The 20701-nt window shown below is 33.5% G+C and overlaps 1 protein-coding gene across 1 annotated transcript in view; it reads right to left on the bottom strand.

Moving 5' to 3' along the window:
• Positions 1 to 7693: 7693 nt before the first annotated feature.
• Positions 7694 to 20701, bottom strand: part of Lrriq1 (leucine rich repeats and IQ motif containing 1) — a 134114-nt gene continuing 121106 nt past the window's right edge. The window contains exons 25-28 of the mRNA XM_026784625.1: positions 20006 to 20035; positions 16102 to 16234; positions 14246 to 14306; positions 7694 to 7846 (exon numbers count right to left, since the gene is read on the bottom strand). Of these exons, the coding sequence (XP_026640426.1) occupies positions 7694 to 7846; positions 14246 to 14306; positions 16102 to 16234; positions 20006 to 20035 (377 nt within the window). The remainder of the gene's footprint in view (positions 7847 to 14245; positions 14307 to 16101; positions 16235 to 20005; positions 20036 to 20701) is intronic.

Raw genomic sequence — 20701 nt, 5'->3', positions numbered from 1 at the left:
GCATGTGCATGTGTTAATGCATACATGAGTACACACACACACACACACACACACACACACACACACACAAATATATAACAAAACCAACTCTTAAAAAGATTGACATTGGCAGAGACCAAATATAACAGTAATAGTCTTTGTGGCATCAATGTAGCATTCTTCTATTCTTACATTACTATAAAATAAAAACAGGAGTAAAGATCTCAGATTTTATTGTCCAGAATAGAAGTGTGACTTAGTTAGAAACATTTTTTAAATTATGCTTACACTAATTTATTTTGTGTGGGGAGTGGGAGCTTGCGCATGTCATAGCATTCATGTGGTGGTCTGAAGACGACTTGAAGGCATTGGCGCTCTCCCTCTACCTTGTGGTCCTGAGTCCAGAACTCAGGAGCTCAGCCTCGGTGGCAAGTGCCTTTACATATTGAACCATCTCAACAGTGATTACAAATATTGATAATATCCAAGCTTAAGTTTAAATCTGGGAAAAGTAATTTTTTTAGGCTAGATTATAATTCAAATGCTTTCCATGGACAATATGAAAAAGTCAACTGAGCATGTTCTATTGTCAAGTTTTACAGTTTTCACAAATTGTGCACATCAAAAGTAGTGGTTTTAGTAAATGGAGCTTTTACTATTAAAATAAATTTTATTATTCAATGTACTAAAAAATATTTCAATTCTTCTGTATACTTTCCTCATCCATTTGCTTTTTAATCTGTCAAATCAAATTCTTTCATGCCATCACTGTAAACATCATATTAAAGGAATAGCATGTAATAGGAATCTATTGTCTCAAGCTATTACTTGAGGCTTCTACTATTACAACTCTGTAAAATACAGATCGCCACTCTCAGGTGCAAATTGGAAAGCATATGCAATGTGGTAAAGTATTGATTGCCCAAAGCACAATGATGGTGATAGTATAAAAATTTAGCTTTGTATGACTAGAGATTTCTTCCTTCCTTGCTTCCTTGCTTCCTTGCTTCCTTGCTTCCTTGCTTCCTTACTTCCTTCCTTCCTTCCTTCCTTCCTTCCTTCCTTCCTTCCTTCCTTCCCTCCTTCCTTCCCTTCTAGTGATAATTACTACAACTCACCAGATGATAACTTACAAAAATAAGACATTGACGAGCATTGTCCAGAGAGATAGGTTGCTGGGCTTGGTGGAGTCTTTTGAAAAACACTAGCTCGACTTCATTTTTTCAAGCATCCTCACTGTTGAAAGACCGAGCTGCAAGCTACATATGTCAGTTATTGAAGCATAAAAAAAATACCATTTTGGAACAGTAGAACATCTTTGTATTAGATGTATTATTTTTGATGCTTTCAGAGACAAAACAAAAGGTATTTCACATCAAAAAGAATACTATTTTTGAAATCCCTTTGAGATTTTCTTAGTTTTGAAAGCAAATTGGAGCTCTATTCTCTATTTCAAAATCATAATATCCACTGTGGTACTTATAATCATGAGGTAGAGAACAGAGATTTTCTAATATTTTTAAAATATCAGAATTTAGATATTTAATTTAATGTGAAATTATATTTATAATTCATAATAGTCATTGATTTATACTTTATTTTCAATAAATGTTTGTTTAATGATAAAGCTTTTCTTCAATATGTTCCTAAAATACTATGCTAAAATATTAATACTTAATATAATCCAAGCTGTGGTCTTTTGTAAAGAGAACTGTGCCCAATTTACTTTTTATTCGAATGTTCCTAGCATATACCATTATAATAAAAATATGTTATTCTATCCAAAAAGCTATAACTTAATACATGAAATTATGTTCATTATCAAGTTATTACAAGTTACCAACGAATGCACCCTAACAATATGATTTGTGATAAGGATATTTATTTAGGCATTTCTCTTTTAAGTGAAATCCATACTCAGTTTATTCATTAAAGGTTTAAAGAGAGGCATTACAGGAGGATGAGGCTTTGGAATTTTTGCCATAGTCATAGTAGAGTGTGCTCTCGGATAAACGTTTATCCTGAGTTACAGGACCAAATTAGGAGCCCAAATTCACAGCAAATATTTATATAGATCAAAATTCCATGATGCATGGCAAGGTGGTCTTGCCTGTAGTCTTCCTCCTGTGATGTACTAAGGTAGCAAAGGGCAATCCACTTCACATTCCTTTTGAATAAACAAATGAAGGATTGACTTCGTATAAGTTGGAACTACAGAAATTTGTGTCTCGTGATAGGATTCACCTGGAATGAAATCCTCCATATGCTGAGAGATTGTCCTCAAGAATGCTTACAGATCTGAGGATTTGAGCATGGCAGGAACTCAGACACTAGAGACTCTACTGATGAATTTCTACCAAAGCTTTTAACTTCCTTAGTCAGCATACCCTGCCTCCAGTGAAGGTAGAAGAAAATGTCATATACTCTCCTTCCTACCTATAATGCATTCTAGGGAATTCTTCTCTATCTGTCCATCCATCCATCCATCCATCCATCCATCCATCCATCCATCCATCCATAATACATACATACATACATACATACATAATACATACACACATACATACATACATCCACACATACATACATACATAGATACACACAGACATCCAAATATACATACATACATACATACATACATACATACATACATACATACATACATTCACACAGCCAATATATGTGAAAAGCCTACCATATACCAGGGTGCTTTTTCTGGAAACTAAGAAAATTTCATTAAATTCCCTGATGTGGAACATTATGGTTATGGAGGATAACTATAAATCTTCAAAATTAGTATGGCATGACTATTGTCAGTGGAATCTTTTAGCTATTCAGAGAGAAAATTTTCACAGCTATAGAGGCTAAATCCTTACAAAACTCATATTAATGTTTATTGAAATGTATCACTTAATTCTGTTCTAATATATAAAACTTTTTATTATCACTCTAAATCGCACAACATTGTGTTAGAGAGTTGTATACAGATATTTTCATTTGGCAACAGAAAATAATGACTATAAGATAAAGTGATAAAATATATGATATTATCTTAGCAGTAAATCTGTATTCTAAATGTGTCTTTTTTGTGTAAGGCATACAAAAGTCAATTTCTTATTAATTAATGGCTTGTAGAAATGACCTGCACACTGTAGATATCTGAGATACTATCGTGATTTTTGGTTTATATAACAACTCATATATATATATATATATATATATATGTATGTATGTATTACTTAGGCCTTAAATTCACTCACCATAGGATTAGCCTAAAATAGATACTCAAACGTGTGTACTTGATCAAATAAACAAGCATCAATATGCAACATACCAAGAATTGTTGATTTAAAAAATTTGAAAGTACATTCTGAAAATGTGCTCATCCCATGCTATCGGGCATGATATCAACAACGGCATTTCGTGCTCTTAAGATAAGAACTCTAAAATTCTGGTCAATATATTTGAGTCAGAACATAAACAGAATACTTTTCCTTGCTAACCTTAAACCTTGAAAGCCTTAAGTTATTTTCTGAAGTCTTCATTAGCTCTATTCATTATCAGGAGAAAAGTTAAGCTTTCTACCTGAAGACTTACCCCAAAACTAGGTTTCCTTTCCCACCCCATCTTATTTTACATTGCTTTGGTAATTGAAGGCATTTGTTTTCTGTTCTATTCTTCAGTTTCTGGAGCCTCTGACCCAGAAAGACTGAATAATGGTCTCCAAGCATACATTGGATTTTACTATTGGCTTCTGTTTAAAGGGTTTCTTTCTACTGCTATTTCGTTCCCAATTGTCATTCTCAGAACAAGCAAAGCACACTGCATACCAGAGGCATTCTATTCTCAACACAGCTAGCTACATTAACTGAGTCCCTTCTGAACAACACATCCTTCCATATTCAGGAAGATGAATACCTCAAGAAAAAAGTTATCACGTCATGAGAAGTTTCTATGTATCGAAATGAGGACATGACTTGAGGTTTATATTTCCTATTACAGAACCACTGAGGCTATTGAATTCTTAGCTAATTATAAAAATAAAAGACCATCCAGAAAGCCTAGTTATATTTAGAGGTCGCCATGGTAAGTATGCAGAGACAGTGAGCATTAATAAATGGCTTGAAAGTTTTACGTTCTACTTTTTATCATCGAAATTATGACCTGGAGAATTCAAGTAGCTGCTTTCTCTTTTTTTGTGTGTGTGGGATGAATTTGTTAAGTTCTTCAATATTATTTATGTTAGTTGTCAAAGAAAACTCATCATGAATTTTCTCTTTGTTCATTTTTGAGAAATTTTCTCTCTGTAACCTTGACTGTCCTGGCATTCATTCTGTAGACCAAGCTGGCCTCAAACTAACAGAGATTCACCTGCCTCTGCCTCCTGAGGGCTGCGATTAAAGGCATGTGGCAAAACACACTGTAATAAAAGTAATTTTCAAAGCTTTAATTTGCATGTATAGTAAAATGATTACTGTAATGCCTATTAGATAATATATTAAATGAGAAAAATAGACAAAGCAAAAATGATTAGTAAAATAAGATATTTTGTATAAACATTATTTAAATAAGAAACTCACTTGACACACGTTTTGATAACAAAGAAACCTCCATTCTTTCTTTGCAAACTTTATGATGGTTCAGAAATTTAGAGAGTGACTGTGATCTGGACTTCTTTTAATGAGAAGTAAAGATGAAAAGAAATGGAAAACAAATTAAGAAATTCTCTATACCAAGATACAAATGCTCGTAACAGCTGTCATAGTAAAAGAAAGGCATCTGCTTTTAGAAAGAAAAAAAAATGCATTTTCTTTTTAGAAAAGAAATCCATTGCTGTAGATTCATTCTAAAATGAAGCAAGAGGACCCAAAAGATACAACAAAAGAAGAAAACAGTAGATCCTGTTGTTTAAGCCTTTACAATATTCTAAGTAATATGTCACATGATTTACACATTTTACTCATTTATTCATTGTACCTTGTGAGAGAAACATTCTTGCCCCCATTTTACAGATAGTAAGCGTATGCTTAGAAGCTAATTAATCATCTGTCTTATGACTTGTCTCAAGATAGTAGACCTGGGATGTTAAGCCAGAATCTATCTAATCACAAAGAACACATGTAATGCTATTAGAGAAACAGTGCAGGATAGTATCTAGAAGAATCCAAAGGCTCACAGAGCCTTTCGCAGCTGTGGCTCATAAACTACTCTCTAGATTTGGCTTACAAAGTAAAAAGAAATGTTTTAGCTTTAACAGGGTGACAAGTTTTGAGAGAGAGAGAGAGAAAGCTCAAGGAAAAAGCTTTCAAAGCTATAAGTGGTTGGCCCAGGGCCATGAAAGCACAGTTTGTAAAATCTTTGAAGGTTAAAGGATCTCTTTGGACTAAAAGGCAAAACCAACTATTTTTTTTTTTGTCAAGTTGCTAAGAGTAAAGGTTCGTATACATAAAGAACCAATTAGCCCTTTATCACTGCACTTGAGATCTCAGTATAATAATTCAGCTGCCATGCCTAGGTTGTAATTATAATAACACTTACTCATCACTGACTGTGACCTGAATTATTCTAAATGCTTTCTATTTGATTCCTGCAGCAATTTTATAAGAAGCACTCCCATCATCTCTTTTGGAGGGACTAGGTTATGTCTGGTGTCAGAACTCGTGGTCTTAACAATTATTTTGTGCAGATGTCAGAGCAGATAAATAATTACAACTATGTATCTTGCCCAATCATTTTGATATTTGATATAATCCTTTTCTAAAATGGCCTACCTTAAAATTTCACTTGCTAAACATATTTAAAGATTGTTAGTTCAATACAGTCAGTCATGTATCATCAACTAACTATTGTATTAGGTTGAGAAGGAAGCCTTCACGCATTGGGCTGGATAAGAGAAGGTAAGGGGTATTAGGTATGCTCACAACACATTTATACCGCATTGTTAAAATTAAAAAAAATATAATGTAAGCATAAAAATAACCCAAATAAAATAAAGAAACACATAAATTCTATGTAATGATCTTTATATACTCTATAAACTCTAGTTCAATGTCATACAAATGAAACACAAAGCTGTGTGTTACAGTATAGTGACTGATTTTTTGAGCCATTTAAGATTTAACCTCCTGATGGCATATAATGATCAAAGTTTCTTGTTAGTGTTGTTTCTTTCTTCCCTTTGTTTTTTTTTTCAGTATGGGAATCGAATTCAGGCTGCGCTTTCTAAGCAAGTTCTCTACCAATTTACTAAACACAAGGCCTGAAGAAAAGTTTTGATACTGTGTACTGTGAGCAAAAATTATTGTGCTTTTGTATTTCATTCTAGATTTTTCATTTTTAGCTACAGTGATTGAACTTGATATTAAGTGCCTAATATGGATAGCATTGTTCATATATGTGTGTGTGTGTGTGTGTGTGTGTGTGTGTGTGTGTGTGTGTGTGTCACAAGCTGAAACCAATGTAGCTATCGTATTTTCACAAGAAACCAGAAATTTATAGTAGGTAAATAATTTTACTTATGCCAGTAAATATAAAATATTCTAAAATCATACAGAGAGGCTAACCAGATTCTGTAATCAAGTAATAAAATGTAAGAATTGAAATCACTATATTCTAAATCTTAAATATGCACAAGTTAGAGCTATTGAAATAATTATTGTAAAAGTAAACTAACATTTATCACAGTTAAGTTTCATATATAAAGGGATTTAAATTCTTATAATCTACTGATGATGTTCAAGTACTTGGATGAAAAGTAAGGACCCCAGAATTATTTTCAGGGTTGATTTTATCTGGAAAGCAGTAAGAGGATTATTAAGTTTTTCACATGCACCAGAATATCAATTTGTATGGATATAAGATCAAGGAGTACTGAAGCTTTCAGAATGAATAATGAGAAAATGAGAAAGCTGCATAAACTTCTGTGTAGACTTGAATTTCACTGTGTTTTGGAAAATTACCATATATAATATGAAATGAAACACTTTTTATATTAGTGTATCATGACGTATTACAGGGCATTTCAAATTGTATAGGATAAAAATTCAATAAAAACTTAGAAAAACAGGGTTTATTACTATAAAATGCCACAAGATGCAGAGATTTTTCCATGTTTACTTTTTTCAGAGTTCATAACTACTATATATTTTTTCAGATATAATTTTATACCTGGATATCAGGCTCTTCCACCCCTCAATTAAAAATGACAGATAATAGACATATGAGATAGGCGTGGCTATAAAGTCACCTGTCACAAACACAATGAGAATGATATTTTTCAAATTAGAATATTTTTAAAAGCATGTTCATTCATTACTTTATCATGTAAAATTCTGCTACATTTGGAATTTTTTTTAGAAGGTAAATTTCTTTAACATATTTATTAATGACAAAGATCTAAGTGCTCTGGTTTAATACACAAATTCTACTTTTAAAAGTTATCCTAAAAATCTTTAGGAAAAAAAAAAGATCAAAGAATTCAACATGATCAAGGGCGTGGATGAGGGAAGAGCCTGAACTGACATAATGTAATTCAAGAAATACTGATGCTGTTAATTTTAGTAATAATTTAATTTGGTCAATATCAAAGAAGCCATGTAATGGAAGAAAAGAGGCCAAAGGCACGTCTGTGGGGAGCACTGATGGTTGGTACCCTAACCCCTATCTGTAAAAGAACGTTTGCTGGCATTAGCTTCTGTCAATTCATCTGTGATTTTTAGATTAATTCTGAAGGAAACCATAGCTTACTTGAGGATCCCGATGAGTATCTGTGTGCCTGGCTTTTTTTGTCTTTGTTTGTAGACAAAGAACTCCCACTGGTCATGGAAAAAAGGTCTAAATCCGTGTCTTCTCTGCTTACAAGTCTTGCCTGGGAGCAACGAGAGAGAATGTATACAATCATGAAACAAAATATGGCATTTTCTGAATGCAGCTCACATTACCCCAAATAAACAAACAGGCTCTGTCAAACAACCTTCTTCAAAATGATACCACAATCCTTTATTGCTGCCCAGCCAGAACAAATGCACTATGTCAAAGGATGTTTTGCAAATAAGAGCCGATTTTAAAATTGAGGTTTGCTATTTGAGTCTGTACAGCAAAAGAAAACATTTTAGTAGAGTAATTTTGATGAAAATCAATCTTAAAGGCAATGGGTGAAACTATAAACAGCTTAACCTCACTTACTGACCAAGTATATTATTTAATAGTTAATTAAATGTTAAAGATGACATATTATATTATTTTGTAGTATTTTTTATCACACTGGTTATAGCATTATTTTCTATCAACAATCCTTGAAATGGATTTTGCATATTTGTGGACCACTGCATCAAAGACTGTACATACCCTTTCATTATAACCATTATCAGTGTGAAATATTACACATCAAATGATCTCATTTTGAGGTATTGTTAAATATATAGTAATTTCAAGGCATATTTATATACCCAATGGATTATTCCATCATCTGAAATCACTATTGTACTTTTATTACTATGGCATATTGATACTTAACATCAAAAGAATTACTTGTCACCTATAGAATATTCTCTTACAGAATGTCTTTTATCATTAGGAATTTATCAAGACTGAGCTGCGAAGTGGAGAATATGCTGTTATAAAAAACCAAAGCAGTCTCTAAGTGGATGGGATCTACCCCAAACCACTCTATAATTGGATTCCCGTGAGAGAGTGTTGCCCTAAATGTTTGATGGGAGGAAAACTTAAGCACAGGGAAATAAAGGGAAGAAACCACCATTGTGGTTTAGAAAACTATCTCTGTGTAATGAGTTATATAGACTCAAGGAATCAGAATCTAAATACACTCTTTCACATTTGATATCACCGCCTTCTCTCTCCCCTCTTCCATCTCCTTTACATTCCTCCCCCTCCCCAACCTTCCTTGATGTCACCATCTTCCTCTCGCTTTCTCTCCTCCTCTTCTGTTCCTCTTTCTCCTCATCCCTCCCTATTCCTGTCCTCTTTTCATTGGATCTCTGCTCTCTTCCTGGCTGCCCTGGAGCTCTCCAGTGATAAGAATATAAACACACACCATATCTGGTTTGTCATTTTTTTTCCTTTCTTTTCCCACCTTTTCATTCTCACTCACAAATGAATACAAATATTTGTTTTTCTGAAATAAATATAATTTTTAATCTACAAAATTTGTGCACATTTATGTGGTATAACACATATTAAATTTGTATACACAATGGAATAGCCCCCCCAAGCTATAGACATACGAATTAATGAGCAAACTTTTCTAAACTTCCATAAACAAACCTGTGGGCCATATTTCAAATTTGAGCCATAAAACATAAAATAAAAATTTAAAGTGCAATTTACCAGGAACATTTGACTTCACAAAAGTGCCATCTAACAGCTTAAGTTTAATTATTCAAAGATTTTTGCTTTACTTCACAGAAGACAAAGTAGTTGGACTCTGGCAGACTTCCTCAGAAACCTAGAATTTCATATATAGGCTCAATCCATGGCTTTCAGTGAATCTAGCATAGCTCGTGGATTATTAATGTTTAAATTATATATCTAAAATATTGGCTTTAGCACTATCTTATCAGATAACAGAAAAATTATAAAGGAAAATATATCTTTTTCTTCCACATGCTTGTTATCATTGGGATATGAGGCATTTCCACAAAAGGCTTATAATTGGAAGGCTTTGTCTGAGCTAGTAGATCTGGTCTGCATGATTGGATCATGAGGTCTCACAGTCTGTGGATTACCCCACCGAGGAACTAAAAATCTTTGGCATAAATGGGATATGAGGCAAAAATTGGAGGTAAGGCTAAGTAAAAAGCAATATGACACTCGAGTCTATGTCTTTTTTTGGGGCCTCTTCCTGTTTCTCTCCAGCTCTTAGCTGCTATCACTATTGTCCCAGAAACACAGATTCCAGTCACTATGGACTTATGCCTCTGTAACAGTGGATCAAAAGAAATCTTTCCTTCATGGAGTTTTTTTTTTTATGTATTTGCCACAGTGACATAAAATCAGACTGAATAGGCAAATATACTTATTCAGTAATTCCTTTGAATCCCTTGATTCCAGGACCATGTTGACTATTGAGGATGGCAAGTCATATATATGTCAAAAGATGCAGTGTTTACATGTAACTTAGACAATCCATCCCTATAGCTTAAATCATCTATCTCTTACAAATAACAACTAATGCAATATAAATTCCATGTGGGTAGACGTCCTAGTGCATTGCATAAAAGACAATAAGAAAGACATATTTACAGGTTCACTCCACAGGGTATTTCCCCAAATACCTCATTCTTATATTAAGTCCATCAGTAGGGGTTCAATGAAGACAAAAGGATAACTATCCTTCAAGCAATATAAGTAAGCACAAATTTAATATTTACATTACAGAAATATATGAATAGTGGGATCGGTAGACTCAGTTCAGATAAGAGTATTCTAAATGGAGTACAATATCATCAATTATTTACCAAATGGTAACTTTGAAAAGAGTTTTTTAAGGTTTTGTTTTCTGGACATTTTCTTTTGCAGTTCACCTGTGCAGTCGTAAAGCCCAACTGCATCTCACTAAAAGGATCAGAATTTGGAACAGAAATCTATAAATATTTAGAGTTTGATCTATCTACAACTACCACAACTTAATTAACGATAAAGTTTTACACAAATTAGTAAAGAACATCGACCAATGTTTAATCAATATGATGTTGAGAAACATTTACATGCTTTGTAATTTTTAAGTGAAGGCATAATGATAACCTACTTTAAAATTTTAATTGTTTCTCGGTGTGCAGGTTTTGCCTATGTATGTCTGAGTATTACTTATGTGCTGACATTGGAGGGGCCAGAACGAGCGTTGGCTCTCCTGGAACTGAAGTTACAGATGAGGTGAGACTCAGTATGGGTTATGGAAAAAGAACTCAGGTCTTCTGAAAGAGCAACCAGTGAACTTAAACATCGGACCATGTCTCTAGTCTCCTATTACCATACTTAAAAAACATACCCTGTTACATCTTGATCAGGATTTAAAGGTAATTTCTGTTTTGGTTGTTGTTTTATTACTCTTCATTACATTGCTATAACTTCCATTGCAATCAAGTCTAAAAACTGCTTCATTATTCCAAAGAAGGACGTTTATGCTCCTGCACCCTTAGGCAAGTAGCAACTACTGATATGCTATCTATTGAGTCAGCACTGTGATATTTCAGAATGTGAAATGATTAAAACTTACAATATTTTACAATAATATGAGGTAAACTCTATTTAATATCATGTTATGTGTGCATGTTAATAGTTTCTTGCTTATTACCATGCATTGATTTCATTTTACATCCACTTCACCTGTCTTCCACTGTTATATTTTCATGCACTAAGTGGACTTTGGTTGTGTTAAGTTTTGCAGCTATTATGAACAAAACAATTCTAAAAATTTGTACAATATTTAAAATGAATGTGTGTTAAAATTCTTTGAGAATTTTAAATATTGAGAATCTATTTAAATTATATTCAACCTCCTTTGTACTATTTTCATAATGAATGTTCATTACGTTAGGAGAAATGTTTAGTTGCTCATCTGTTGCATATATATTTCTAACTTTTCTTCACTAAAGTTCTTTAATTAAAAATAATCAAAATATAATTACACTTCCCCCTCTACACTTTTCTCTTTAGAACCACTCCATACCACCCCCACTAATTGCTCTTCAAATTGATGGCCTCTTTTTTGTTGTTATTGTTACATATATGACATTATTATATTATTAGATACATTTGCATGTAAATACATAACTACCGTCTGTTGAGTTGTTCAATCTTGCTTGTGTACATTTGATTTCAGGGCTGACCAGTTGTTATTGGATAATCAATTCGGGGGATCATCCCTGGGAGAGACAGAACCTCCTTTTATCAGTGGTCATTAGTTGTCTGTATTTGCTTAAGGGTGCGCTTGCTCGGCAATTTCCCCCTCCTACATCAGCGTGAGCCACAGCATGTCCAGCAGGCCAAGACATCACTACAGGTTCGAGAGTGGCTTTTATAGCATGGTGGTAAGCAAGAGCTGTCTAATTAGACTTACGGTATATTCAGTAGAAAGGGAATCACATCTGGAACTAGAAACCTAATGAACGTGCTGGGACACATAAGAACATAGAGTAGAAACTACTAACACTACATTACTAGATCAGCAGAATTCTAAACTGTATTGCGAAACTTATCCTTACACCCACAGATAAATGTAGTTCTCACCCTATTCAAGACAGACAAAACAAAACCTCACTTTGCAGCAAATGGTCCAGTACAGAAAATCACAGCTGATCGTAATTCAGTGGTTAAGTCGCCATGGTGAGCTCAGCAGGGATGGATGCATCTACCATAAAACTCCTAAACCTAAGCCTCTGTAAACATCATGGAAGAGGGTATAGGAGTATTACAACAGCAGAGGAACAGGATGTCTTCTGTACAATTATGTACCCTAGAAACAACAGAGGACTTACACATAATACCACAATAATATGGTTACCTAGCAATTCGTGAATGATTACAATACCATCAAGTATGCTGACATGGAAGGGGTAATTTCATAGACAACGTATTCTCAAATTTTAAAATCTGAATAATTTATAACCTGAAACAAGGTTATTCTCTGGAAAACCCCAGAATTTGCTTCATTTATCAATTTAATCCAATTATCAACATACTTTTATATATTGTTAACATATTTTCTTATATATTTTACACTATAAATATTTTACAATATTATAAAATGATATTTTCTATTTTTCTCAGTTTCTTTGCCCTTGCTTCTTTACATGCAGAAATTAAATTTGATTATAGCCTTGTGCTATAATACTGAAGTATAATAAGAGGTATAAAAATGTTTTTATCTCCATTATTAATAATTTGTTGCCATTTAATGTTTTTTTTTCCTTCCTTCCTATTGGCCACATGTGGCCATTGCCAGGCAGTGATAGCACAAGTCTTTAATCCCAGCACTCAGGAGGCAGAGGCAGGTGGATCTTAGTGAGTTTGAGGCCAGCCTTGTCTACAAAGCAAGTTTCAAGGCACCCAGAGAATCTCTGCTCTCCGCCCCAAAAAGGGGAAAGGAAAAAAGGAAGGAAAAAAGTGACCATTAATAAACTTGTGCAAAAATATAGTCAAATATATGTATCTAACAGATTGATGTTCTAAAATTACTAGGATAATATGCATGACACCCTCACAGAGGAATTTTATTAGAATAAAGGAAAATATTTAATGAGTAATAATTTTAAATAGGGGCATAAAATTATCTTGTCCTTTTATTCTGTCTAAATGCACATATTTATGTATACAAATATATACTACACACCACACACACACACACACACACATAAATTATTGCTCAAATTCAGGAAAGCCTTTGGAAAAAGTGTTCAAGAAAATGGCATGGAAGTGCTCTTACAGCCATAATATTATTTTTATCATAAAGAAAAGTAATTTGGCTGTTAAATTCTCACTGGAAAACAAAATAATAATCCATTTTCTTGGTCTATGTAGAATCAGAGCTAGGGAGATTTGTTAGTCTTTTATAAAGGGAGGTGCTCTCCACTGTAATCAGTCATGATTCCCTCCTCCAAAATTCTGAGACAACGCTGAAAAGTTTCCTTTTTATGAGATCTACTTTTCTAGATCCCAATGTTGGCTATAGTCCTCTATTTACAAAGTCTTTCTTCAAGTAGCTTACAGCAAAGTGAATTTAACAAGCATATGCCTTCCATTTTCTAGACGACACTCTTATTGAGATGATTAGAATGTGGCCTTAAAGCTCAAATAATACTTACCAGAGTACCACTGCACTCCATAAAACTTGGAGGGGTTAAGCTGCTAATCACTTGTTACTTTTAATACAGTTTGATTTTCCAAGCTGGAAACTCATATTGCTGTTTCTTTCAATTGTAATCTTTATATTTGGCTCTTAAAATTTTCAAGAAAATAATCTCATTAAGCAATTTCCCATCCAGAGTAATTTTGTTTTAAAATGGTAACGGGTTAATATTTTTACATCTGTCAAATAAAATTATTATTTTAAACAATGTCATATTGTAACATTATATTTTAAGTCAAGAAAATATGTTATTATTTTAGCACATGGCATTTGAGGTTTCCCCAAAATAGATACAGTTGTGATATTCCATAGTTTAAACATATTATGAGTATATTTTAAAGTGTTATTTATTGAGTATGTGTGTCTATAACATTTTTCTTTAACTTTAAACATATTTCTTACCACAAGTTGAACTCTTCCACCATTGAGTACATCTGGATCTAACTCAGGCAAGAAGTGATTGCTTCATGGTGGCAAGAAAGGAAAAAAAAAGTTACAGTATAAATATAGAGAAAGAATATTAAAAAATGCCCAAACATCTTTATACATAAAATAGAGATAACAGCTTTAATTTATGTTACATATAATAAATGCACATATCATATATATATATAATTCCACTGTTATATATATATATTATATTAAGTTTCACAAAAATTAATATCTAAGTAATACTTCAATAGTAATCTCTTTTTAAAATATAAATGTTAATGAGCAAACATCTGAAAGAGCTAACAGTGATATTTAATAAATTATTAGAAAATCTAAGTGTTTTTTAACGACATTTACTTATTTTGTCCCCATTTTTCTTTGGCTTTTTGAGACAGTGTTCCACGAGTCCAGGCTTGACTTGAACTCACCATGTAGTCAAAGGCAAGCCTAAACTTGCTGCTTTGTCTCCACCTCCAAGGACTGGGCTTACAAGCCTGAATCATCACTTGTGGTTTTTACAGTCTTAAACTTTCATTTGAAGCAAGTGAAGTTTTCTACTTTAGTGTTCTACTATGTTTGATGCACCCTACAAATATTCACAGTGCAGTTTAATTTTACTCTGGTAAAATATTCTGATATCAAATTTTCTTTAAATTTTTGTCTTTGGGAGCTATAGAGATGGTTCAATAATGAGAATTTAAGGCATGGTGCTCTGTGCTTAGAATCAAAGAACTGTGGGTTGGGGGGGCGGAACATATCCATAGAGTTTTGTGGGAAGCCAACCTAGCCTAAATCAGTGATTCCCAGATATGGCTTCTGACTTCAAAATAACATACACACATGCATTTGCACACATATACGTGCACTTCCCCCAAAATCTACATCTACACACACACACACACACACACACACACACACACACACACAGGTTTTCTACATATAAAGTAATTTTTTGGAATATATTTCAAAATAATATTTTATATATAGTTAATAAAAAATCTGAGGGATTGATTGATTGTTTCATCTCCTAGATACAGGTTTTATTACCAGTAAGTGGTAATATTGAAAGTTTAGGCATTTAAAATTTACCTTAAAATATTGTTTATATTTTCCACTGCATCACATCTATATTAACACTTTAACTTTGCAACAAAATCTCTTATATCTAGATAACAGAGATAACTAATAGATTTTGTTGCATTTGTTATAATTATAAAGATGATATTCCTATGAATTCAGTTAACCTGATTAATGTGAACGTGAAATAAATTTATGTTTTCATTAGTTATAATACTTCATCTTAAAACATGAGAATTATCAATGTCTTTATTTCATTCTTTGATCACAGTAAATATGTCAAATAGCAAAATACTTCTATTTTAAGCTTTGCTTTCATATGATGTCCACGTTTTGTAAGAAGTTAAATGGGCTGAAGTCCTCCAATATGAACGTTCATGTCACATATAACATCGTAAAACTTTAATCCACAAATGTAGCTGTCAATTTCACAAGTGACTAATTTTTAAAACAAATCTATATACTGACATGACCGACAGTTACAAGTTACCACACGTTTTCTTGATGAAGCAGAGGAGACTGCATGATTCGTCTATTGGTCTTAAGCATAACAGACTAGAGCTCTTCCTAAACACTTTTGGGGAGAACTGTAAAGAACAATTAAATCCACGCTGTATGAAAGCCTCTGGCGATGTGATGTATTGGCTTTTGGCTAAGAAGTTGTATTTGTTTTAGCACAATTAACCCAGGTTTCACTTTTCAAGATTTGTTTACGATACAAAAATCTAATTTGAAGGAAATGACCTCACCATTTCAGGGTTCTGGAACTAGTTGTTTCTGGAAAGCCCACTTGTGTATGAAGCCACTGGTAGGTGTACTCTTTACTCTTTCCTAACTTTTCATCTGCACTGGTCGGCTTGGAGAGGGCGTCTTCCTCTTCGCCTTGGGAAGAAATATGTAACATTCAAAAAATTAAAACCAGGGCAGGTAGCTGAGATGATGCTAAGAATTTCACTATCATGAAAGAGTTTTGACAAAGCGTGGTGACTAATGAACACCAGTTATTAGGAGTTAAGCATCTCCCATTTCAGTCTCAATTGCATCTACTTTGAACAATAAAAGAAAAATTTAATGCAGTTACCATTGTTTAAAAATAGCATCCATTAGAAAACTCGATTGTTTCGGAGAGACAATAGACCTTTCTTATATGAACAGCCTTGTTTTTAGACTTATTTTAAGATCCAAATGTCTTTAAACCATCCTCATATACAATAGAATTTATAGATTATAACAAAGGTATTTAAAACAGACTTTTGATTTTCCAGAATTGAGCTTTGTGTAAGCTATTATTTTCAATTATCAATAGTTTATACTAACTATTCAAAACAATGGATTTCATTGTGATACTTGCTTACATGGTAGAGGAGGGAGCTGATTCTCAAAAGTTATTTGCTGACCTTCACAGACCACATGCTGTGGCATAGGAGAGCTCACATTCAACACATACCCCAAAGAAAGTTAAAAAGTATACAAGATGCTGAAAGCAATATTGATGTTAAATTACACGATTCTCTGTCTCTTTTTCTCTCTCTCTCAGTGTGTGTGTTTGTGCGTGTGTATGTGTGTGTATGTGTGTGCATGTGTGTGTATGTGTGTGTGTGTGGTGTGTTTAGAAAACCGTGCAAACATTGCTGCCATGTGAGTGTCACACATTATTCGTATGACACCATTGCTTTGCACCATTGTTTAGCATCGTGGGCTTGCTCCTTCACACTGCTTCTTTTGTGGAACCCCCTCATAAATATTAAGGGCTTGCTGGCTTTGTAAGTTTGTGAACTGCATGTTTCTAAATTTAGTTCATGGCAACTAAGCACACAAGTCCATAAAACTATAAAATCTGATGGTTAAAAACGCCAACTTTTCCAGGTGCAGCAGTGAACACAGCCTTTGAAAGTGCTGACTCAAGTTTGCAAGTTCAAGGTTCATCTGGGCTATGTGAAAATTGCCAGGCAAGCCAGGGAAAGATATTGCGACCATTCATTTAAATATTAAAGAGTAAGTAAATAAAAGAAAACTGAATGCCAACTTATTAAATTGAGGCGTTCTCTTACTTATTGCTTAACCTAGTAATCAGAATGTATGTATGCTCTTTGGAAAATGAAGCAGGTCTTTAAACTCATAGTAAATCAGTTCTGTGTACACACAAACTATAGCATGCATAATGCTGAATGTGATGAGAACGAGCATCTTACACCTCTTTTTCCTGTAAAGGTCAGTGAAATGACTCTGGTTTTCAAATCAAGAAGATGCTAGAGCCAACATTTAGGAAAGTCTAAAAGAAGGTGCTCGTTTCTCTAATGTCTAAGTTATTGTCACTTCTGATGCTGCCACATGGTTCTAAACTGTCCATAGCTCCTGTCAAACAATTTCAAGTCAACCCTTCATTGGTTACAAATGGAGAAGGGATTCCTTCACATTCCAGGGCTGCCTGGTGAATTCATATGTAGAAGCATTTGATACATAGAGAAAGTATAAAGCAGACTTCCCCAAAAGGAAGATGTGTTGTCACAGTTACTCCACAAAGTAAAATGACTTTTCAGTAGATCCTGGGTTCTGATCTACCAGTGTTGGTTGGCCACACCAGGTACAGTTCAGTAACATTAACTAGTAAGACTTCAGTGAGTCTGATGATCAGCTGAGCTAAAGCTCAAGCCTTTCCTGTTTTTAATATGTAGAAAACATGATATAATAAGCAGGTCTAGCTTAGAAATATCTGTGGCCTTCTGTTTCTTTAATACTGATATTTACTGCCATAGTCACTTATTAACATACTCTTGGAAAATTTTCCCAGTTCTTCATAACGCTAACTGGTTTCACAGGAGAACTCAGACAAAGTTTTAAACAATTCCTGTGTAAAGATCAGATCTTTCATTGTAAGGGACCAACTTATTGAGACCATCATTAAAACCCAGACGATATATTGGCTGAAGCTCAGTTAAGAAACAGAACAAGCAAAATGTGAACTTGGCTGACTGTAAACCAAAAGTAGTTGAGAGCTGAGGGATGTGATTCCATCCCAGCTAAACCACCACAAGATTATCCTGTCACGGAACAGAACACCCCAAATAAAATTCACTCTGAGTCATACAGAAGGCCCGCTTCAGCATCTTTGTTTGGAAAAGTAACAGAGGCTTCTATTACTTTACAGCACTCTGGTCATGGTGTTTCATCAGCCTCTCCTTTCAGTGTCGAAGAAAGCATTTTTGCCTGTAGAAGGCAAAATCCATGGCCTACTGTCCCTTACTTTGCATCTTGCTTTGCCTGTTCTCTGTTCTTTGAACCTCAGAAAGGCGACTTCCTTTGATTTTTGCTAATCTCTGGTTACTTTAAAGCATGGCTTTAAGCAATTTTAATTAAAGCAGTTGTCAGACTCAATAACAAAATGCTATGCCATTTATAAAGACAATTTACGAAGAAAAATATTAATGAAGAGAAAACCTAAAAAATAAATGCCATGTTCTAAAGCCAGCTACTTTGTAACATTTTAAAATAAGTTTCTTTAACCCACAAAATAATTTGCTTTGACTTCATTTTTTGTTAGAATGATATGAGTTCTTTACGTTCTGATTCCAGTTGGTTGCAACAAAAACATGTGCAATAGAAATCTCATGATAAATATGGTTTTTATTGATTTGTATTATAAAATATCAAGTTGTCTGGTGATTAGATTTTTATTCTTTGAAAATTTTAAAGTTTATTTTTATCATATGTGTTTTGTTTGCATGTAAATGTATGCATTATATGCATGCAAAGCCCTTGGAAACCATTATAGAGCAACAGCAACCATGGAAATGGAGTTTCGAGTAGTTGGAGCTGTCATGGTAAAGTTGGAAATGAAATTTTGGTCCTCTCAAAAGCATCAAATGTCCTTAACTTAGAGATATATCTCTAGTCCCTTGATGATTATGTCTTTATTATCACATTTAATGCATTTTCAAGTGAATTTAGAGACAGTATGTCTAAAATTATATATATATAATTTTATATATTTAATTATATATTTGGTATATATTTGCATATAGTGTTTAGTGTCCCACCCATTCTTACTTCATATTGGCAAGTTAAATACCTAAAAAGCTGCTGATAATTGGATAGTATTGTCTAATTATGGTTGTTATTTACTTGTTTACTTCCAGGCAAACAACATTAGCCTGTATAGTTATTTACTAATTTTATATTATATATTGTGAAAAATGTTTCCGATACTTTTAAATTGGAAACTACCTAAATCCTGTAGCATCTTCCTTTATGATTTTAACAAAGTATAAATCTTTTTTCTGTTATTAATGGTACAAATATTTTTCCTGCTCATTGTTGTTTTTAATTTCTGTTCTCTTTTCAAAAAGGTCATCTTTCCAGGCTGCATGTTTGTGTACATCTTAAATATCATCTAAACTACATTCAGTTTTCCACTGTGACTTACTAGCTTGCATCTCTGAACTCAATAAACTGCCTGTAGTATAGGGCTCCAGAAAGAAATTCTATAAATTTTCAGTGATTTTTCTTTACTAACAAAAGTCTTTTATTTATTTTTTATCTTTATTTTGTCAATTTCTATTCTTTTGTAATTTATGCAATCTTGCTTTGGTAAATTGAAATTGTAGCTCCTAAGGTTTCAGGGATGGGTATTTAGTTCAGTAGTCGAAAGCTTACCTAGCATGCATACGGCCCGGGCTTCAGTTCCTAGTATGGAAAAGGAAAGACATAATTTGTAAATGTTATATACTGAATGTAAGATGGGTGTTGTGGCTTTCGCATATATTCCTATCAATTTAGAGATTATAGTAAAAGGACTGGTGTGAATTTAAAGATAGCCTAGGCTAAAGAGAGTAAGACATAATTAAACCAGTTCCCAAGCAATTATTAGACTTTAAAATTTCTTATCTTATATTCATTTGTTATTGTTAACCACTTCTCCACTAAATCAAATTACTCAGTCCAGGCCCCCCCCCCTCTCTCTCTCTCCTTTTTTTAAAAAAAAAAACTATAGAAAACACATTTTTTATTGTTTCCCTTTAGGATTTTCATATATGATTTAGGTGTTGATTTGTTGGGTTCCACATAAATAGATGAGCCCTTATTGTACGTGCTGGCATCTAATAATGATTGAATACACAGAGAGAGTTTGCTACCTCATAGGGCTATCAGATTGGAGGTCTAGGGATAAATAACTTCCATCTTACTCATGAAAATATCTCAGTCTCAAAAATATATAAAGAACTCAAGAAACTAGACCGTAAAAGGCTAACCAACCCAATTATAAAATGGGGCACTGAACTGAACAGAGAATTCTCAACAAAAGAAGTTCAAATGGCCAAAAGACACCTAAGGTCATGCTCAACTTCCTTA

Source organism: Microtus ochrogaster, chromosome 24 (genome assembly GCF_000317375.1).
Source record: "Microtus ochrogaster isolate Prairie Vole_2 chromosome 24, MicOch1.0, whole genome shotgun sequence".
Taxonomy (NCBI): domain Eukaryota; kingdom Metazoa; phylum Chordata; class Mammalia; order Rodentia; family Cricetidae; genus Microtus; species Microtus ochrogaster.
Note: the sequence above shows the minus strand (reverse complement) of the source record. Positions and strands in the feature narration are given on the sequence as shown.